Source organism: Triturus cristatus, chromosome 1_2, assembly GCF_964204655.1.
Source record: "Triturus cristatus chromosome 1_2, aTriCri1.1, whole genome shotgun sequence".
NCBI lineage: Eukaryota > Metazoa > Chordata > Amphibia > Caudata > Salamandridae > Triturus > Triturus cristatus.
In genome coordinates, this window is record NC_140580.1 from 52,757,960 (window position 1) to 52,773,668 (window position 15,709).

General features: G+C 44.1%; 1 protein-coding gene across 2 annotated transcripts in view; it reads right to left on the bottom strand.

Moving 5' to 3' along the window:
- Positions 1-9,918, bottom strand: part of LOC146866754 (uncharacterized) — a 102,912-nt gene extending 92,994 nt beyond the window's left edge. Inside the window, exons 1-2 of one of the 2 annotated variants that reach the window (XM_085601193.1) lie at positions 9,756-9,918; positions 374-500 (exon numbers count right to left, since the gene is read on the bottom strand). In XM_085601193.1, the coding sequence (XP_085457319.1) occupies positions 374-500; positions 9,756-9,779 (151 nt within the window). In that variant the 5' untranslated portion in view covers positions 9,780-9,918. The remainder of the gene's footprint in view (positions 1-373; positions 501-9,755) is intronic. The other variant, XM_085601199.1, reaches the window with a different exon arrangement.
- Between the last annotated feature and the right edge of the window lie 5,791 nt (positions 9,919-15,709).

Below are 15,709 nucleotides of genomic sequence, written 5' to 3' on the forward strand. Positions count from 1 at the left end.
TTCATTTCACACCAGCAAGATTGTCACAGTAAGAGAAAGAGTAAGATTGCAGTAAGAGAAAGAAAAGTAAACACACACCACTCTCCATGTTAAAGGAAGCAGCAGTCATAACACTATACTGACATTTCATTTCTGACTTTGAACACACAGCAAATCGGACAAGATAAAAATTGTTTAAAGACATATTAAATCGTAATTCACCTTCAGGACTACAGCTCCAGCACCTATAGTTGCAATGTTCTTATAATGATACTCAGACTGGAATTGTAGTGACCTTCGATTCTTGTTGACAAACCACACATATTATCAAAGTAGCTCCAATGAAGTGAAACTGGAATCATGCCCAATATTTTACAAGTCAGCGTAAGCTTACCAAGAGGACTCAAGGCTTGGTGGATTCTCTTCATCACGCTGTTGTAAAGATCCTTCTGCCAGTCGTTTAAAAGCTTCCACTCCTCTTCAGTGAAACAGGCAACAACGTCCTGGAACGTGACTGGGGTCTGTAACGGCAAAGGACACATTACCACTTCATTCTATGAGTCAGCTATTTTTCTCCCATCCTTTTTCTTTTTCACTTGCCCCCTTCATTTTCAGTTGTGCTAATTTATTTATTTATTTATTTATTTAGCGATTTGTAAAGCGCCTGGTGACCCGAGGGCATCCCCGCGCTATGTTGTTTGTGGAAACCAGAGGAGATAAGAGGAAAAAGGAGGGGACTTTATTTTGGGAATAGGAGCGTTTTCAGTTTTTTCCTGAAAATCCGATAGCTGGGTTCCAGCCTCAGGGTGCGAGGGAGTGAGTTCCACCCGGCGGATGCCTTCACGGAGAAGCGCCGGCCACCGGTACATGTCTTCCTGTATCTGGGAATATTGGCCAGATGCTCATTCTCCGAGCGAAGGGACCTAGGGGCCTTGTAGGGAGTGACCAGGTCACTCAGGATAGCAGGGCCGCAACCATTCAGCAGTTTATGTGCAGTACACAGGGTCTTAAATTCGACCCTTTGACGAACTGGGAGACAGTGTAAGGCCTTAATTGCTGGTTTGGCTGATACTCTGGAGGGGAGGTTCATCAGTAGTCGGGCGGCTGCATTCTGTGTGCGTTGGAGTTTAGCCATGGTAGCCTCTGGAGCTCCCAGGTATACCATGTTGCTGTAGTCCAACCGCGCAAGGATCAGACCTTGGACTAGGAGTTTCCTAGATAGGGGCGGAAGTAGTGGGAAGATCCTGCGAATGGTGCGCAAAAGACCGAAGCAGGTACCTGCTGTTTTGGATGCTTGGGTTTTCATCGATAGCTCGGGGTCTAGCCAGACTCCTAAGGTCTTAATTTCTTGTTTCGGGGTGGGGATTTCCCCGAACACTTCTGGCCATACCGATGAGGGGATGGTAGCCCATTGCTTACCCATGAGCATGACTTCGGTCTTTGACCCGTTTAATTTAAGCGATGACTCGCACATCCAGTTGTGAATTTCCGTGAGGCAGTTTGACAGATTATCCGGGTGGTTGTCCAGTTGGGAGAGTGAGACGACCAACTGCGTGTCGTCCGCGTAGCTCACTATTTTAATCCCGAAGGGAGTAACCACATCTTCGAGAGGGGCCATATAAGCATTAAACAGCGTAGGGCTTAGTGACGACCCCTGGGGGACTCCGCTCGTAAGGGGGAGGGTGGTAGAGTGGTAATTGCCATCCCATACCTGGAACGAGCGCCCTGAGAGGAAGGACTCTATCCACCTGATTAAAAGTTGTGATGGCGGTTTTTCACTATGACTAGAGCTATCGAGACGTTCTCCATACTGACCACACTGTGCCCCTCCTACGGTGTTTCATCACGATATTGGTTCCCAGCACCCATTCCCCTTATGGGTTTTACTGCACTCCTGCCTTAAGCCATTCTTAATCACCTTGGAGGTATTCTTTGTAGAGTCTCATTAACGCAATATGAGCAGTAATACAGCAGCATATCGAATATGGAGCGGGTTCCATTGTCTTGTTAAATTTCTTAGCAACATACCCATGTTGTTATAAAGCATGATTTGAGTTTGTTCAGAAGCACTTTGGTGGGAGTAGATGACTGCACTGAACGCGCACAGTTTGCATCAAGTATTGCGGTACTGCCTAGTCCCATGTGATTTTTATAATTTATTTTTCAGTTGGGCGCTTCTGGATGTACCCAGTGGCTTGAGGGTAGATATCACTTGCTCTGTAAATAGGGAAGATATCCAAAATATTAAGTATCAAACCAACCATGCAACAATAAGGACAAACATCTTTGTGATTGTCAACTTTTGTGACAACAGAGGCGTATGACATAGATGATAATGGACAACAGCATATAATGTATGGAAATGTGCACTTGAAATTCTATAAGTAATGTGTATATAGATGACTTGCAATTTTGATCTTTTTCCTTTTTTCTTTCTTTGATTTCCGAAAACGACGGTGGACCCTCAACACACACGGGCCATCATTGTTGTGGTCACCTTGATCTCTGGCTGGCCACTATATTTTGTATTTATAACACTGCAAACAGAGTGACATATTTTGGTTCCTGATGAATGCCCTGGAACCCCTTCTGGGGACCACTCACGGGCAGAAACATGCTGACCATTGAGATGAGTATATATGGTTTATAACCCCGGTCCTCTTTTTAGATCTATCCCAGTGGACCTAAGGAATAAGGTTATTATGGCCCTCTGGAGGTAGTTTTAACTATCACCACACTGTATATTCACTTGCACACTGTCCCTCACGGACCACATTCCATCGCTCATCAAAACACCTCTGCTCCTCCCAACTAGGGGAGTTGTAGCTCACACCATGGACTTCACAGTCCGGGTGTGAGGAGGGGACTCGATGATAATGCATATCCCCATCGGGTAAGTAAGGGTTTTGACCTAAAGATGGATTTCTTCCTTTTGAGCAGGTCCATCACATACAAGTTCATCAACATACAACACAATTTTTGGCTATAAACTAGCTGTTAGCCCGATTTTGGTGACAATTCCAGGCGTACGTCAGTGTGAGTTGTAATCTTAGTTTCCTCCCTCATCTAACACTAAAATCTCGTTTGAAGGAGGCACTGTACCGACAGCAAGCCTGGAGACAGAAGTCTGGTAGGACAAAAGCAGAGTCCTTCAACAGACAGGCATGGAATCCACATAAATTGTCTAGGCATCCTGCTCTGTCCATTTCAAGTGCACCCTGTAAAGAAATATCTCTTTTTGCATTATCGCCCCCAAAGTTTTGTTTGAAGAGACACTGCTGGTTTTCCTCTCTGAGACTGCACTGAGGTCTGCTAACCAGAACTCAGTGCTGGTGCTGTGACCCAAACAGCATTTATTTGATAGGCGTATATCTAATTGGCATATATTAACCTACTTATGAGTACTTCGTATATGGTACCTGGGGTACCCAGGGACTGTAGGTTAAAGTGTCTCCCCCAGGGTTGCAACACTTTGTGTGCCATACTGAGTGTGACAAAGTAAACTGCTAACTCAACTTTGCTATTTAAACTAATGGCAATGCCCAAACCTCCCTTTTAAATATATATGTCACCCCTACAGCAGACCTATCACATTGTAAGACTGGGTGCTGTATATTAAAAAGTAGCAAATATTTGTAAATGCCCTAACAGTAAAAACCTCACATTGTTGTTTTTACTGTCGACAGGCCAGTAGTCTCTTTGGTGAGTTCAGGGTTAAAAGCAGTGCAAAATTCAGAATGGGACTACTAATGTAAATACCAAGGTATCAAGATAATAATCACATTAAACCCTACTTGATGCCGAAGTTGAATTTAATGTAACTTTTAAGTACATGCAAAATTTAGAAAGTTTTACGGTGGCCATTTGCAGATGCTGGACACAGACAACCACCTGCCCTCCAGGAGAGGGAAAAATAGAGGCCTGCAGTTGGAAGAGATGTCAACTGTCCCTGGCAGGAAACCACACAGGGTGTGAACCCAAAAGGCGTGCTTCAAAGGGGAAGCTACTGGTGAAGGGCAAATGGTGGATACAGAAAAGAGGGGCTACATTTTGTTTAGGTAAACAGGTTGACGGTAAGGACAGAGAAGGGAGAACATCTGTCAAACCATTTTTTGCCGTGAGCATGTAGCCCAACCTCTAGGGTGGGCTACCAAGCTTCACACAGCAGAAGAAGGGTTCAGCTATATTGGGAGTGGGCAAAATAGTGCACTCTGGCATTGCCAGAAGCCAGACATTACAAGAAATCGTTATCAGGTGGGAAGGGATCTTGTAGCCCATTGCCTAGTAACCGACCATTCCATGAGGACAATTTCTGGGCATAAATTTGACCCCTGGCACAAGACCTTAGATCACATCTGTACTGGAGAGAGGGCAATTGAAGAACTATCTTGCTGTTCTCCGGACCTGGCAAAAGAGGCTGCACCAACCACTGGACTGCACCTGCTGATCCTTTGGCTAGCAGAGAAAGGACTGTGCCTGTGGTGCCTGACTTCTGGAAAAGTAATTCCCGAGTCCCAGACAGAAGAGGTGATTTCCAAGAAGCTGACTTCCTGTTACAGCACCAGGGCCACATATGCTGAAGAGGCCCATCCTGGCTAGTCAGTAGCCACAATCAATTGACCACCACTGACTTGCAGCTAGGGAGACCAAGTCCCAATTCCTGATAGTGAAAAATTCTTAAAATCGTTTTTCACTATTGCAAGGCCTACCTCTCCTATATGATTACATTGGAGTTACCTTATTACATTTATAAAGGATAACTTCCAAATGGAAACAGGTGATTGGCTCATGTTTAGAGTCTTTGGAATAGTAATGAAAAACCTTTTTTTAGGATAAATTTGGATTTTGACATACCATTTTGAAAATGCTACTTTTAGAAAGTTGCTATTTTCCTGCCTTAGCCATTTAGTGCCTTTAGCCTGTCTCTGGGTCACATGACTAGGTGTAGTTGGCAGTTGGACTTTGGATATTCCTCCTAGACAGCTAGACAATAGAGAGCTTAGGTGTGCCTGGGTCATCACCGGTAGAATGGAAGTGCAGTGTTATGAACAGACTAACTTGCAACTGAATAGGCTGTGCTCTGCCATCACACAAAGGACTTGTCACCCCTGCATTGTTCATGCAGTCAGTTTGGGACCAGAACAGAGAAGTCAAGAATCTTCAAGCATTTCAAAGGGAACTCCCTAGAAACTTCTCCTACTTCAAAGAAGGTACAGGTATAAAAATGGGAGCTTCAGACCCACTCTTCACTTTCTGGAACCAAAGAAGGACTCTCAGAGGACTGCCTGCTGCTATGACCTGCTGTTCCACAATACTTCTTTGCCGCACCTGGAAGGACTAATTGCTGCCTGCAGCTTGCCTTGAACCGTCAGAGGCCTACCCTCCTGTCTGAGCCCCGTTTCATCATTTGAACCCAGGACTACCAGACTGACTCCAAACGTTAGTTGGCTGGACTCCTGATCACAGACTCAGGGACAGAAAAGACTCCAACCATCTTGAATCGACACCTGAGCTCACCCTGAGTGAGTCGTAACCCTCCAAGTGTGACCCTCCTGTCCTGGATCCTTGGTGGTGGTGCAAAAGGGCCTCAGATACACAAAATAAAAACTGCTCTGAGAACCAGAGAGAAGATTGGGACCAACCTGCTCATCTGTCCACCCAAGGTGCATTGCTGGTAGGCCTGACTTCGCGGCAGGTCCCGCTACGTTCTTTCCCCCTGCAGTAAATCCTATGGGTCCCCACAAAAAAAGTTACCAAGAATAAATCTGATGACTTATGCCTCTGTGCTTACTTGTGGTCCCTACAGTTGAACATCCACATTGATTGTCATCCTTCCCCAAGATGCTGGACTTATAGGCAAATGTGGCTCTGCTACGGTTTTCGTGACCATTGATTTACAGGCAGTTTATCACCAGATTGAGGTAGACTGTGACTCCTGTTTAGATACCATTCTTGTGACTACTAATAGCGCTTACAGATATTTAAGAATGCCTTTTTGGATTGGACTTAGGTTTTCAAAAGTTAATGGATGCACTCTTCAGAAGGTTCCCATGGTACCAGTATTTCAAGTGCATATTTTGATTTATGCCACTGTTGAAGCACACAAAAAAGCATTTGAAGATATAACTCATATTATTGTGAAAAGAGGAATGACTGTGCGAACCGAGTAAGATACATTTGTAGCCAGGGAAGTAGTAGTACAATGAAAGTTCATTTAAACCATGATCTAATTACACCACCCAGGAGTAAAAGTGCACAGAGTCCTAATGACAACAAAACGAGTTCAGGAAAAACAAGAAAGTGAATGAAAGAGTGTGGGGGAGTATCACATCAAGGATGTCAGGACTAACAGAACTCTTTACCGAGCTCTGCATAGTGACTAACAATTCCTAGGAGTAACTGATGCAGTAGGAAGAAATCTAACAACAGGGAAGACCTCCTCTGATGATAGGAAGAGCTGCTTTGTGCACTTTAGTGCTACGCTACGCTGCTTTTCTAGACCAAGTGTCTACTTTTTTTAAGTTTTCATGCTATATTATTCTTTCAACATTTACTTTGATTTTTTTTATCATCTCATCGAATTTTTTTTTGTTTCAGTTTTATATAGCGCAAACTCGAACCAAAGGTATCAGAGCGCTGTACATGAGCACCATTTGCATTACAGACGGACACATTTATTTTTAGGCACAGGAAGATTAAGTGATTTGCCCAGAATCACAGAATGTTTGTGCCTCCTGCCAGACTGGAACCTGGTTCCCCAGCTTCAAAGTCAGCCAGCCTAGCCATTAAGCCACATCCTCTCCCCACGTCTACCGCGGTCATTGGCATCAAATTAGTAATTTCTTCTATTGTTAGTGGTTTCAAAAATACATTTCAAAGGGGAAAAATGCCAGTTTTTACTGATTTTCCAAAGTTTTCACTGGCATTGACATTGTTCGACCAAGTTCCAGAACCACATGGAAGGCAGGGGATACTGCGCCTCAACCTTGGTGGATGAGGTATTTTGCCGGTGAAGTCCTGTGGTCTGGCCTCCTATGACTCAGCAAAATTTGCTAAATACAATCCTTTCTAAATCTACTATTAGAGTGGCAAGCCAGGCAGCCAAAGGCTTCTGAGGGCGGTATTTGGGGTCACAAGAGCTTGGAACTCAACATTTACCCAGCAGACACAATAATGTATTGTCCAGCCCAGTGCTTATCTTTTTATAAAATAAAGTACCATAATCTCTCAGCAAAATAGAATACTACACAATTAAATAGGAACTCCACATACAGGGTTGTAATCTCAGTTATGATCTGGCACTATATCCCTATCTGTATCCGCTCCCCAGTTCTAGTATCATCCTACTTTCCTCCAGGATGATGGAGGCATTGGCATTAATCAAGCATAGGTGTAGATCACACCTATTTACCCAACTGGTGAGATGTGCAACTCAATTCAACAGTCCTCACCCCAAGCAAATAGTCTTTAGTCCTCACACCAGATTCCTCAACGTGTGTTTATCCACAGACCAAGCACCGCTTGACCTGCTTGGTGGTTGTTGTAGATTTAGTGATGCAGCAGATGCAGTTAGCTTACACATTCTTCACAGCAGAGTTTCTCATCGAGGGTGCTTCAGCAGCGACCTGCCTTCTGAACAGGAGTTGATGGACAAGTCTGGGCATTATGTCCTGTGCCGCGGTAGGAGATACAAGTGCAGAATTTGTATCCAGGCAGAGCGGCTGCAGTCTCTGGGCCAATTTGTCAGCGATTATGGGTCTTCAGCAGTTGCAGACTTCCAGTCCAATTGAGCTGCACTTCAGCGGGGATGTAGTTCCTTTTCTCCAGTGGGCATCTGGATAACATGGTGGTGCTCATATTTGCAAAGTTTGGGTGCACTTTAGAAGGGAACTACTCAGAGAGGTCATGGACAACCTCACAGCACAGGTCGCTTTTAGCTTTGCTTTCTGGGTGTTCCACGTAACAGGAAATGATGAGCTCCTACCGGACAGTTTGTCTTCCTGCAGGGCAAGATACTCTTCTCCCCCGTCTCAGCCGCCAGACAATCTTCTAGGTACTAGGCAGACCCTCAGCTCCTCCAAAAGACTGAAGTGAATATTTGAGGTGTTGCCCCTTCACCTGTTGAACAGTAGCTGTCAATGCAGACACTATCCCTGGTCACTCCTTAGAGCACTCTGTTCCTTGGTCATGAAGAACGTGGACTGGAACATACTGAGGGGTTTAGATCCCCCTTTTATACACATTTCTCTGACAGTGGATCTGGTACTGTCTAATGCTTCAGAACTGATTTAGAGTGGTTCCCCTTCCAAATGTCATTTTACGTCTGTCCCTCGGATTCAGTCTTTGTGCAATGGGCCGGCACTAAGAAGGAGTACCCACAATGGAGTGTGAGATCTCTGCACCTGGCTGCCATCACCCTTCCTGAAGCAGTAAATAAGGACTGGCAAAAAGGCAGGTCTGCCTAGAAATGTAGGTCACCCCTACCAAATGGCCGTGCTCAGGATGAACTAAACAGAATGCTTTTGCTAATAATGTCCTCACTGAATTTCTAAAGGTAGCTGGTTCTCCAGTCTTCTTCCTTCAATGTCTGGAACTGCATCCACCAGCCACAAGCAATACACTTCAACTGTCTGGGGTAGCCATGTCCAGCCTCCATATTGAGCCATGCTAAACCAAGGACATTCAAAATGGATCCCTCTGATCCTAGTACTCGGACTCTCACAAAAAACCGAGATCTACTACCATAGATATGCTATACACTCACTGCACACACATGCACTCGGCTCACACAGACAATGTCAGAGCAGGGTTGGGTTTCATGTAAGAGCGGAAATTGACATGAGAGGTCTTGCTTCTCCCTTAAAAAGGTCTGGTCATACTACTGAGGCACAAACCATGCTATACAGCCACCACCTCTTTATGTGACGCAACCAGGGCATGGACAGTCATGCCATTCCCACTGTGAGGTTAAGAGTGTTGCACCTCTGCAGCTGACAGAACAAATCCTGGACCTAACATCACCAGATGCAGGCATAGGCGTCTGCACACGCGCTAGATTAGTGTCACAATAGGGCCATACTCAAAGTCAGGTCACCATGGCTGCATCACCAAGTTGGCATGAAGTTGGCCACTCAGGGTATGGGTACATGTTGCTTTACCACCTGTGCCAACAGACCTATAAATACAGGCCAAGCTGGTCAAATACTCGTCAGGTGGTAATCCTAAACCGAACGGATGTTCCTCAGTTCGTTCGAGTGACACTACTTACTTTCACCTTTAGGAACCAGTTACCTTTCAGTAAAAAATGGTATGTTTTCCTTTGACTCTTTACAGCCCTCCGCTTCCTTCGCGCTATGCTAGTATCAAAAACAGACATACATACTCCAAATGTACTTTTTAGCCCATAGCTGGATACTTGTAAATAGTTGATAACTGTTAATGCTGTGCATCTTGATGTTGACTACTGTTAGAGTTGTGAAGAAGGCGGTATAGTGTGTCTGTCTGTCCCCGCACGTGGCTCTTATAGTAGAACTATATAATCAGGTAGATGCACATGTAGAATAGCGCAGTGTGAACTATGGACATTGGAAATAGGCAAACGCTTTCCCCTTTATTGGTACACAAACTTAAATCAAACCATGCATAATTAGGAACCGCGCAGGTTGCCTAATTACAGAATTGCTACACTCTGTGGCCCTTGTATACAGATGCGACTGTTCTACACACACAAATATTGTGAAAATTCCCAGCTTGTGTACAGGACAACCAAGACTCGCCTTTTTTGGATCCTGCGGATACATGTTTCTCCTGGGATCGTATTGTGACGGTCACACTAGGTGCTACAACCGATCAGCATGCGAAATCCAACCTCAGACCCACAGCTCCCTTCCTGTGTCCGGAGCCGTCAATAGGATGAAATGAAATCATGTTTGTTGCTGCAGGCGCGCATATATAACACACTAATCTCCTGGGCATGCGCATACTGAGCGCTGTAGGAGACACTGATCAGTCGCAAGTTACAGGAGCTTTGCGCACCATCTGACAGCCTGTCTCTTCCCGATCTTTGTAGTGCTAGAGTTGGAGTACTAAAGTAACCAATCCAGGCACACGCGGGGGAAGTGTTTGCAACATAGCCATGCACTTCCTTTTGCGAGAAAAGAAGCACAGACTCACTGGTAACCAGGGCTTTAAGTCAAGTGGGGTGAAAACACTGGGGGGGGGGGGGGCCTAAAGGGGCGTGTGCCAATGTAATAAAGTGCGTGGCTTAAAAACTGGTAAACTAAAAATCTGTGCTTACCATAGTGTGCCGCCCGACTTGTATTTTGCTGTTTCTATCACTGCATCAAGATATATGATACAACAAGTAACATCATACCTACAGGAATTCAGGACTGTTGGGTTTGTCAATGGTTGTTAGTTGCATAAGATAAATGAGCAGCAACTATGGCTTGTATATAACATTGAAAAAGCTTCCACTTAAAGCCCTGGTGACCCCAAGACAATGTTGCTGCTCCTGCGTTTCAAAAAGAGAAGGGAAATCCAGAGTGAAAATGACTCTCTTTAAAGGATTTCCCTTCCCCCACAAGGCTCACCACCTGACAGGAGGTCATGCCGAAACTTCTCCACTCGTGAGAAGTGAGCAGTGTAAACACACGCACATCGATGTGCCTGCTGTCACTGCAGTCCGGGGATAAAAACTGACCGACTGTTCCAGGGCACAAAACATAGCCGATAGAGACCCATTTCGAGGCCCCTATAAAAACAAGCATTGGCATAGCCAATAGGTCTCGCCTTTGGGACCTCATACGTGTTTAGCCATGCAACACTTGATGTTGTTGCAACAAGAATATTGTGCTGGATAACTAAACACTTATAAGGTCCCAAAGACGAGACCTATTGGCTATGCCTTTGCTTGTTTTATTTTTGTCCACAGTAAGCACAGTTTATTCAACTTCTCATTCTTAGCTTTTGTTAGGTAGGCTGCAGGTGTGCTGTTCAGAAACAAGTCCCACAGTCACTCTCACAGTGGAGGAAAAGCCAATGGAAGAAGTGGGCTGACCATTTGCATCCTGTTGAATGCTGTGAGGAGGGCAGCACATTTGTGAATGGCACTTGAACAGACCAATGGATGAAGAGGGCTGACCGAAAGGCCCTGTATGTATGTATTAGTGGCTATTTTAAGTATGATTGTTTATGATTTATGAAAATAAGTGGCTGGCGAGACAGATTAAGTTGTCCCTAGGAAATACGTAAAAGCTAAAAAACAAATGAGGCACGCTTGTTAAATCATCCGAGACAGGGATGCTTAGTACAAGTTGACCAATCTTAGCCTTGCATCTAATGAACAGTCCGTAGAAAATGCAGCCATTCCATGTGTGTTTCGAGCTGCCCCTTCAGATGAACACATTTTCTCCTATTTATACAGAGGTGTAAAAAGCATGGCACACTCTGGGGAGCCGGAACAGTCACAGGGCCCTTGGGGTATATTTTCACGTTGGTTACACAATGACAGTGTTGGCTCTGTGTCAGCCTGTGTTTTTGGTAATTAACGTTAGCTAATCTCGCGCACATGCTATTTACTAGGGGAGACAACAGATGAGGTTAAGTGTTCGAGGCCTGCTCCCTCCCCTACTGAGCCCCTTCCATCGGGATAAGCCACACCCAGTAGACAGCCGTTTGCTTAATATCTAATTGAGCAAATCAGTGATTGAAACAGGGACAGTTGCGCTATACAAAAGCCGCATGACACAGCAAATGCAATGTATATTTCTGCCACGATTATGTGGGTTCATCACACAAAAAACATGGCAAAATAGAAGAATACAGCCAGCTCGGTGGGAAGAAACATTGCAGAGCGAAGCCTTCGAGCTAAGACTGCAGAAGAGAAACAGAGATGGGCTGCAACAGTCACGGAGAGACGGCATGAAATAAACAATCAAAAGTGATGCGGCCGCCCGTGAAATCGAAACTGATCGCGATCATGAACAAAGGGAGGCGGGAAGATGGGGAAAAGGAAAATTAAACTGACGAGGAGGGAATGCGTGGGGGAAGGGGAGCAACACGATGGGTGGAGGGCTGCTAAAATGCGGATCGCTTAAGCACGCGTAAACAACAAGCAGGAAGTGGGATAAGGGAGGGGGGTAGGCGGAGAGAGGCACGCAGGCTGACAAATGGTGTGCACTTTCGCGGCCGCTTTGATGTTCTCAGTGGCCGCGCTGCTCACTGAGAACATCAAAGCGGCCGCAAAAGTGATGTGGTATGTGTATAACTGTACAGGTGAGTAAATGAAAGTGTGATTGATTATTTCCAATACTGACTAGGTGTGAGAATACCTCTACGAATGAGAGGCGGTGTGTAGATGTAGGGTGTTTAGGAGTTTTCTTTCCACAGGTTCAATGCTGGTGGAGTATTTGAGTGTATGTTAGTGAAATGGGCCCTAGTGTATGGTGAGTGTATGTGCGTGTAACTGTGAAATTACTCTATCCGTGGAAGTAGGGAGATTTTGTACACCCCAATCTGCATCAAGTTCCTGGTAGCAGAGTGATGATGGTTATTGATGATTGTCTTGATCTGATTAGATTGCTTGTACATTAGCTTATTGATTATTGATTATTGATTGATTTTGGTATATGTACTAATACTATATGTTGGAGTTGTCATGTTGAGTTATATGTAGTGCTTCTGGAACTTGGGAGCTAGTAGCAGTTCCGTAGTAGGGCAGAGGGAAGTATATGCTGCTCTCGGGAAAGACGGGATTGTTGGTCCTGTATGTATGCAGGAAAAAGAAAACGTGTGACAATCGAAGTTGCGCGTCACATTGTCTGGATTCGGAATCAGTGACATTGTTGTATGTTACTATTAGAGATATTTCTGGTATATAAGGAGTGCGTATGGTAGTGAAGGTTATCTGTGAAACTCTGGTTTTAAGTCCCAGGGATCCGTAAGGTTCGCCGTTAAAGCTTATCGCGGGAGAAGTAATAGGTATTCTCTGAGCTTGTTTGAGAAACTGGGTAGAAGTAAGTTGCTTGGTTAATGTGTGTTATAATTCTGTAGTAGAGCAGATTGTTCGCTGTTCTCGGGAAAAGCAGGATTCTGTGTGTATGTACTATATTTTCTTGTATGAATGTGCGTGAATGCTTATACATTTAGTTGATTGTAAGACTCTTTGGACAAGTCCTAGAGGAAGCAGTTAAGGAATGTATGAAAGAATCCCGTTGATTCTTGTGAAATAGATTTTCTTTACTATTCTGTGGTTAGCGAGGCAGACAATCGAGATGTTTATATGTTGTAACTAATAGATTTTGTAGAAATTTGACACGGAGTCTACTGAGAAATTTTGTAAAGGAGGGGTAGACGAGTGACAAGAGAAAGGAGACAGAAGCGACTGCAGCGACTGCTGACGTCAAACAGACCGCGCTCTGATTGGATGTTAGATCAGAATAGTGCTCGCGCTGAGATTGGTGCGTTGGTGTGAGCCGCGCAAGGATTGGTAGAGCTATTCTAGTGACGTAACGTTCCAGGATTGGTGCGTTAGTGTGAGTCGCGCTGTTATTGGTTGAAAAAATCATATTGTGCAGTAGTATTACGGAAGGGATTAGAAAGTTTTGGTAAGCGTTAAAATGTATTACCAAGAGGAGAAAAAGAAAAAATCTTTGTTCAGAAAGATTATAAATTGGTTCGACAAGGATAAAGATGTTAAAACGAGAGAGGGTGAATTGTTACCGCCATCGAAAACGCCTGCATCCTTCATGGCTGCGAGATATGGGTATCATACCTGTATATGATTGGAGAATTGGGTTAGGTATACCAAAGAAGATGGAGTTTTAGCATTTCCAGAACATGGTTCATTTAATCTGGCCGTGTTGAAAAATTTACGGGAAAAGATGTTATGTCTTGACCCAAGACCAAGGCCGACACAGTTCGAGGCTTTAGTGGAATGGGAAGAGGAAGTACATGAGCGAGAGAAACAGAGGTCTGGAGGCAACTATAGGTATATGTTCGGGAGGAGACATGGTCGTGAAACTCATCATGATCGAATGACGAGATGGCAAGATGCTAGTATGTCAGAGGGATTATATCCTATGAGAACAGTTGAAGAGGGAACAGAAAGGGTTCCTGAGGCAGAAGTGAGAAGATATGGAGTTAATGAATATGAGGATGAGGTCTTGAATGACATGATTTACAAAAGACCACCTCCATATAGACCGGAACCAGAAGAGAGTACACCAGTTGTTTCTCCGATAAGAGATACAGTGCGTATCATTGAGACAGAAAATGTGACACCTGAGTTAAGAAGTGGTAATCCTTTCAGGGAAAGAGAGAATAGAAGCAGTGGCGAAAATACAAGAGAATTAGCCAGAACTACATCGGAGTTGACTGAAAAGATCAAAGAACTGACAAAGAATCTAGACGCTGTTACGGTACCCGTAACCATAGGTCCGGTTATGCCTGTTTTTGATAAGCAGAGGACGGGTGAGAATGGTTTGGTTATTCCATATGTTGGGAATAGATTAACAAGTTTGGCTGGTCCTTCAGGAGATTCAGGAAAAAGGGCAGGAAAATTCAGACATGACACATGTAGTGAAGGATTAGAGGTACAGTCTAATTCAGGACTGGATGCTGGTGAAGCTAGTTGTTCAGGGATGCCGATTTTAGAACCGCAGAAGAAAGTGGTTCCAGTGAGAAAATCTACTGAAATAACAGCTGAAGATTTGAATGAATGGATGAAAGTTCTTCAAAAGAGGGATAAAGATTCACAAGCAATTGATGTTGCTAGGTTACGTGTAGAATTAGAAGAGCTTGTTGCAGGGACAGTTCCAACAGAAATTCTAAAAAATCATCATGATGGTGAATTATTGTTTATGTGTAAAAATATCACCTGGAGAGCGAGAAATACACATGACAGATTAAGAGCAATAGCAAATGACTATGGAGTTGACATTGATAAAGTGAAAGTTTTGCAGAAGTCTTACAGGATGGATTTCACAGATAAAGATATTGAGAATTTGAATGGAACTGGTAGAACAGGACAGATTAAAGAGATGATCGCTTTATTGCGAAAATGGGGTGATGTTGAGAAGTGGAAGGATAGGTGGTACAAAAAGAGAGAAGAATCAGGGGATAGGACTTATTCAGCATTTCCTGTGAGAGAAAAGGAAAAAACAGTGGATACTTATCCTATGAGAGAAATACCTGGAGGAGGATATGTACATGTTCCATGGACCAGACAGGATATTTTATCATTTACGAATGATTTCCCTCGATTGAGAGAAAAGCCCGTCGAGTGGTATAGGCAGGTAGACAGGTTTGTGAAATTGTCAAAAGTGCTGTGGATTGACCTGAATAGTCTGTTTGATATAATTGTTCCAGCAGACTTGTGGGCTGAGTGTAAAATAGTTGTGAGTTGGCCTACTGAGGAATATCCAAGAGATCAGAGAACAGGAGCACCAGATCCAGAAGTAATGAGAAAATATGAGCAGGTGATTGTATACCTGAAAAATAAAGTACCTCCAAAAGAAACAGACTGGGTTAAAATAGATCGAACACATCAGGAAGCAAAAGAATCAGTTCATGCTTTTTACGAGAGGCTGATACTGGCATTTAAACAATTCAGTGGAGATGAACACCTGGGTGACAAGGATTTGAGTCATTTTGTATACAGATTTGTATATGGCCTGAGACCTGAGATTAGTGAAAGAATTTGTGAGCATACTGTGGATTGGCAGAGTAA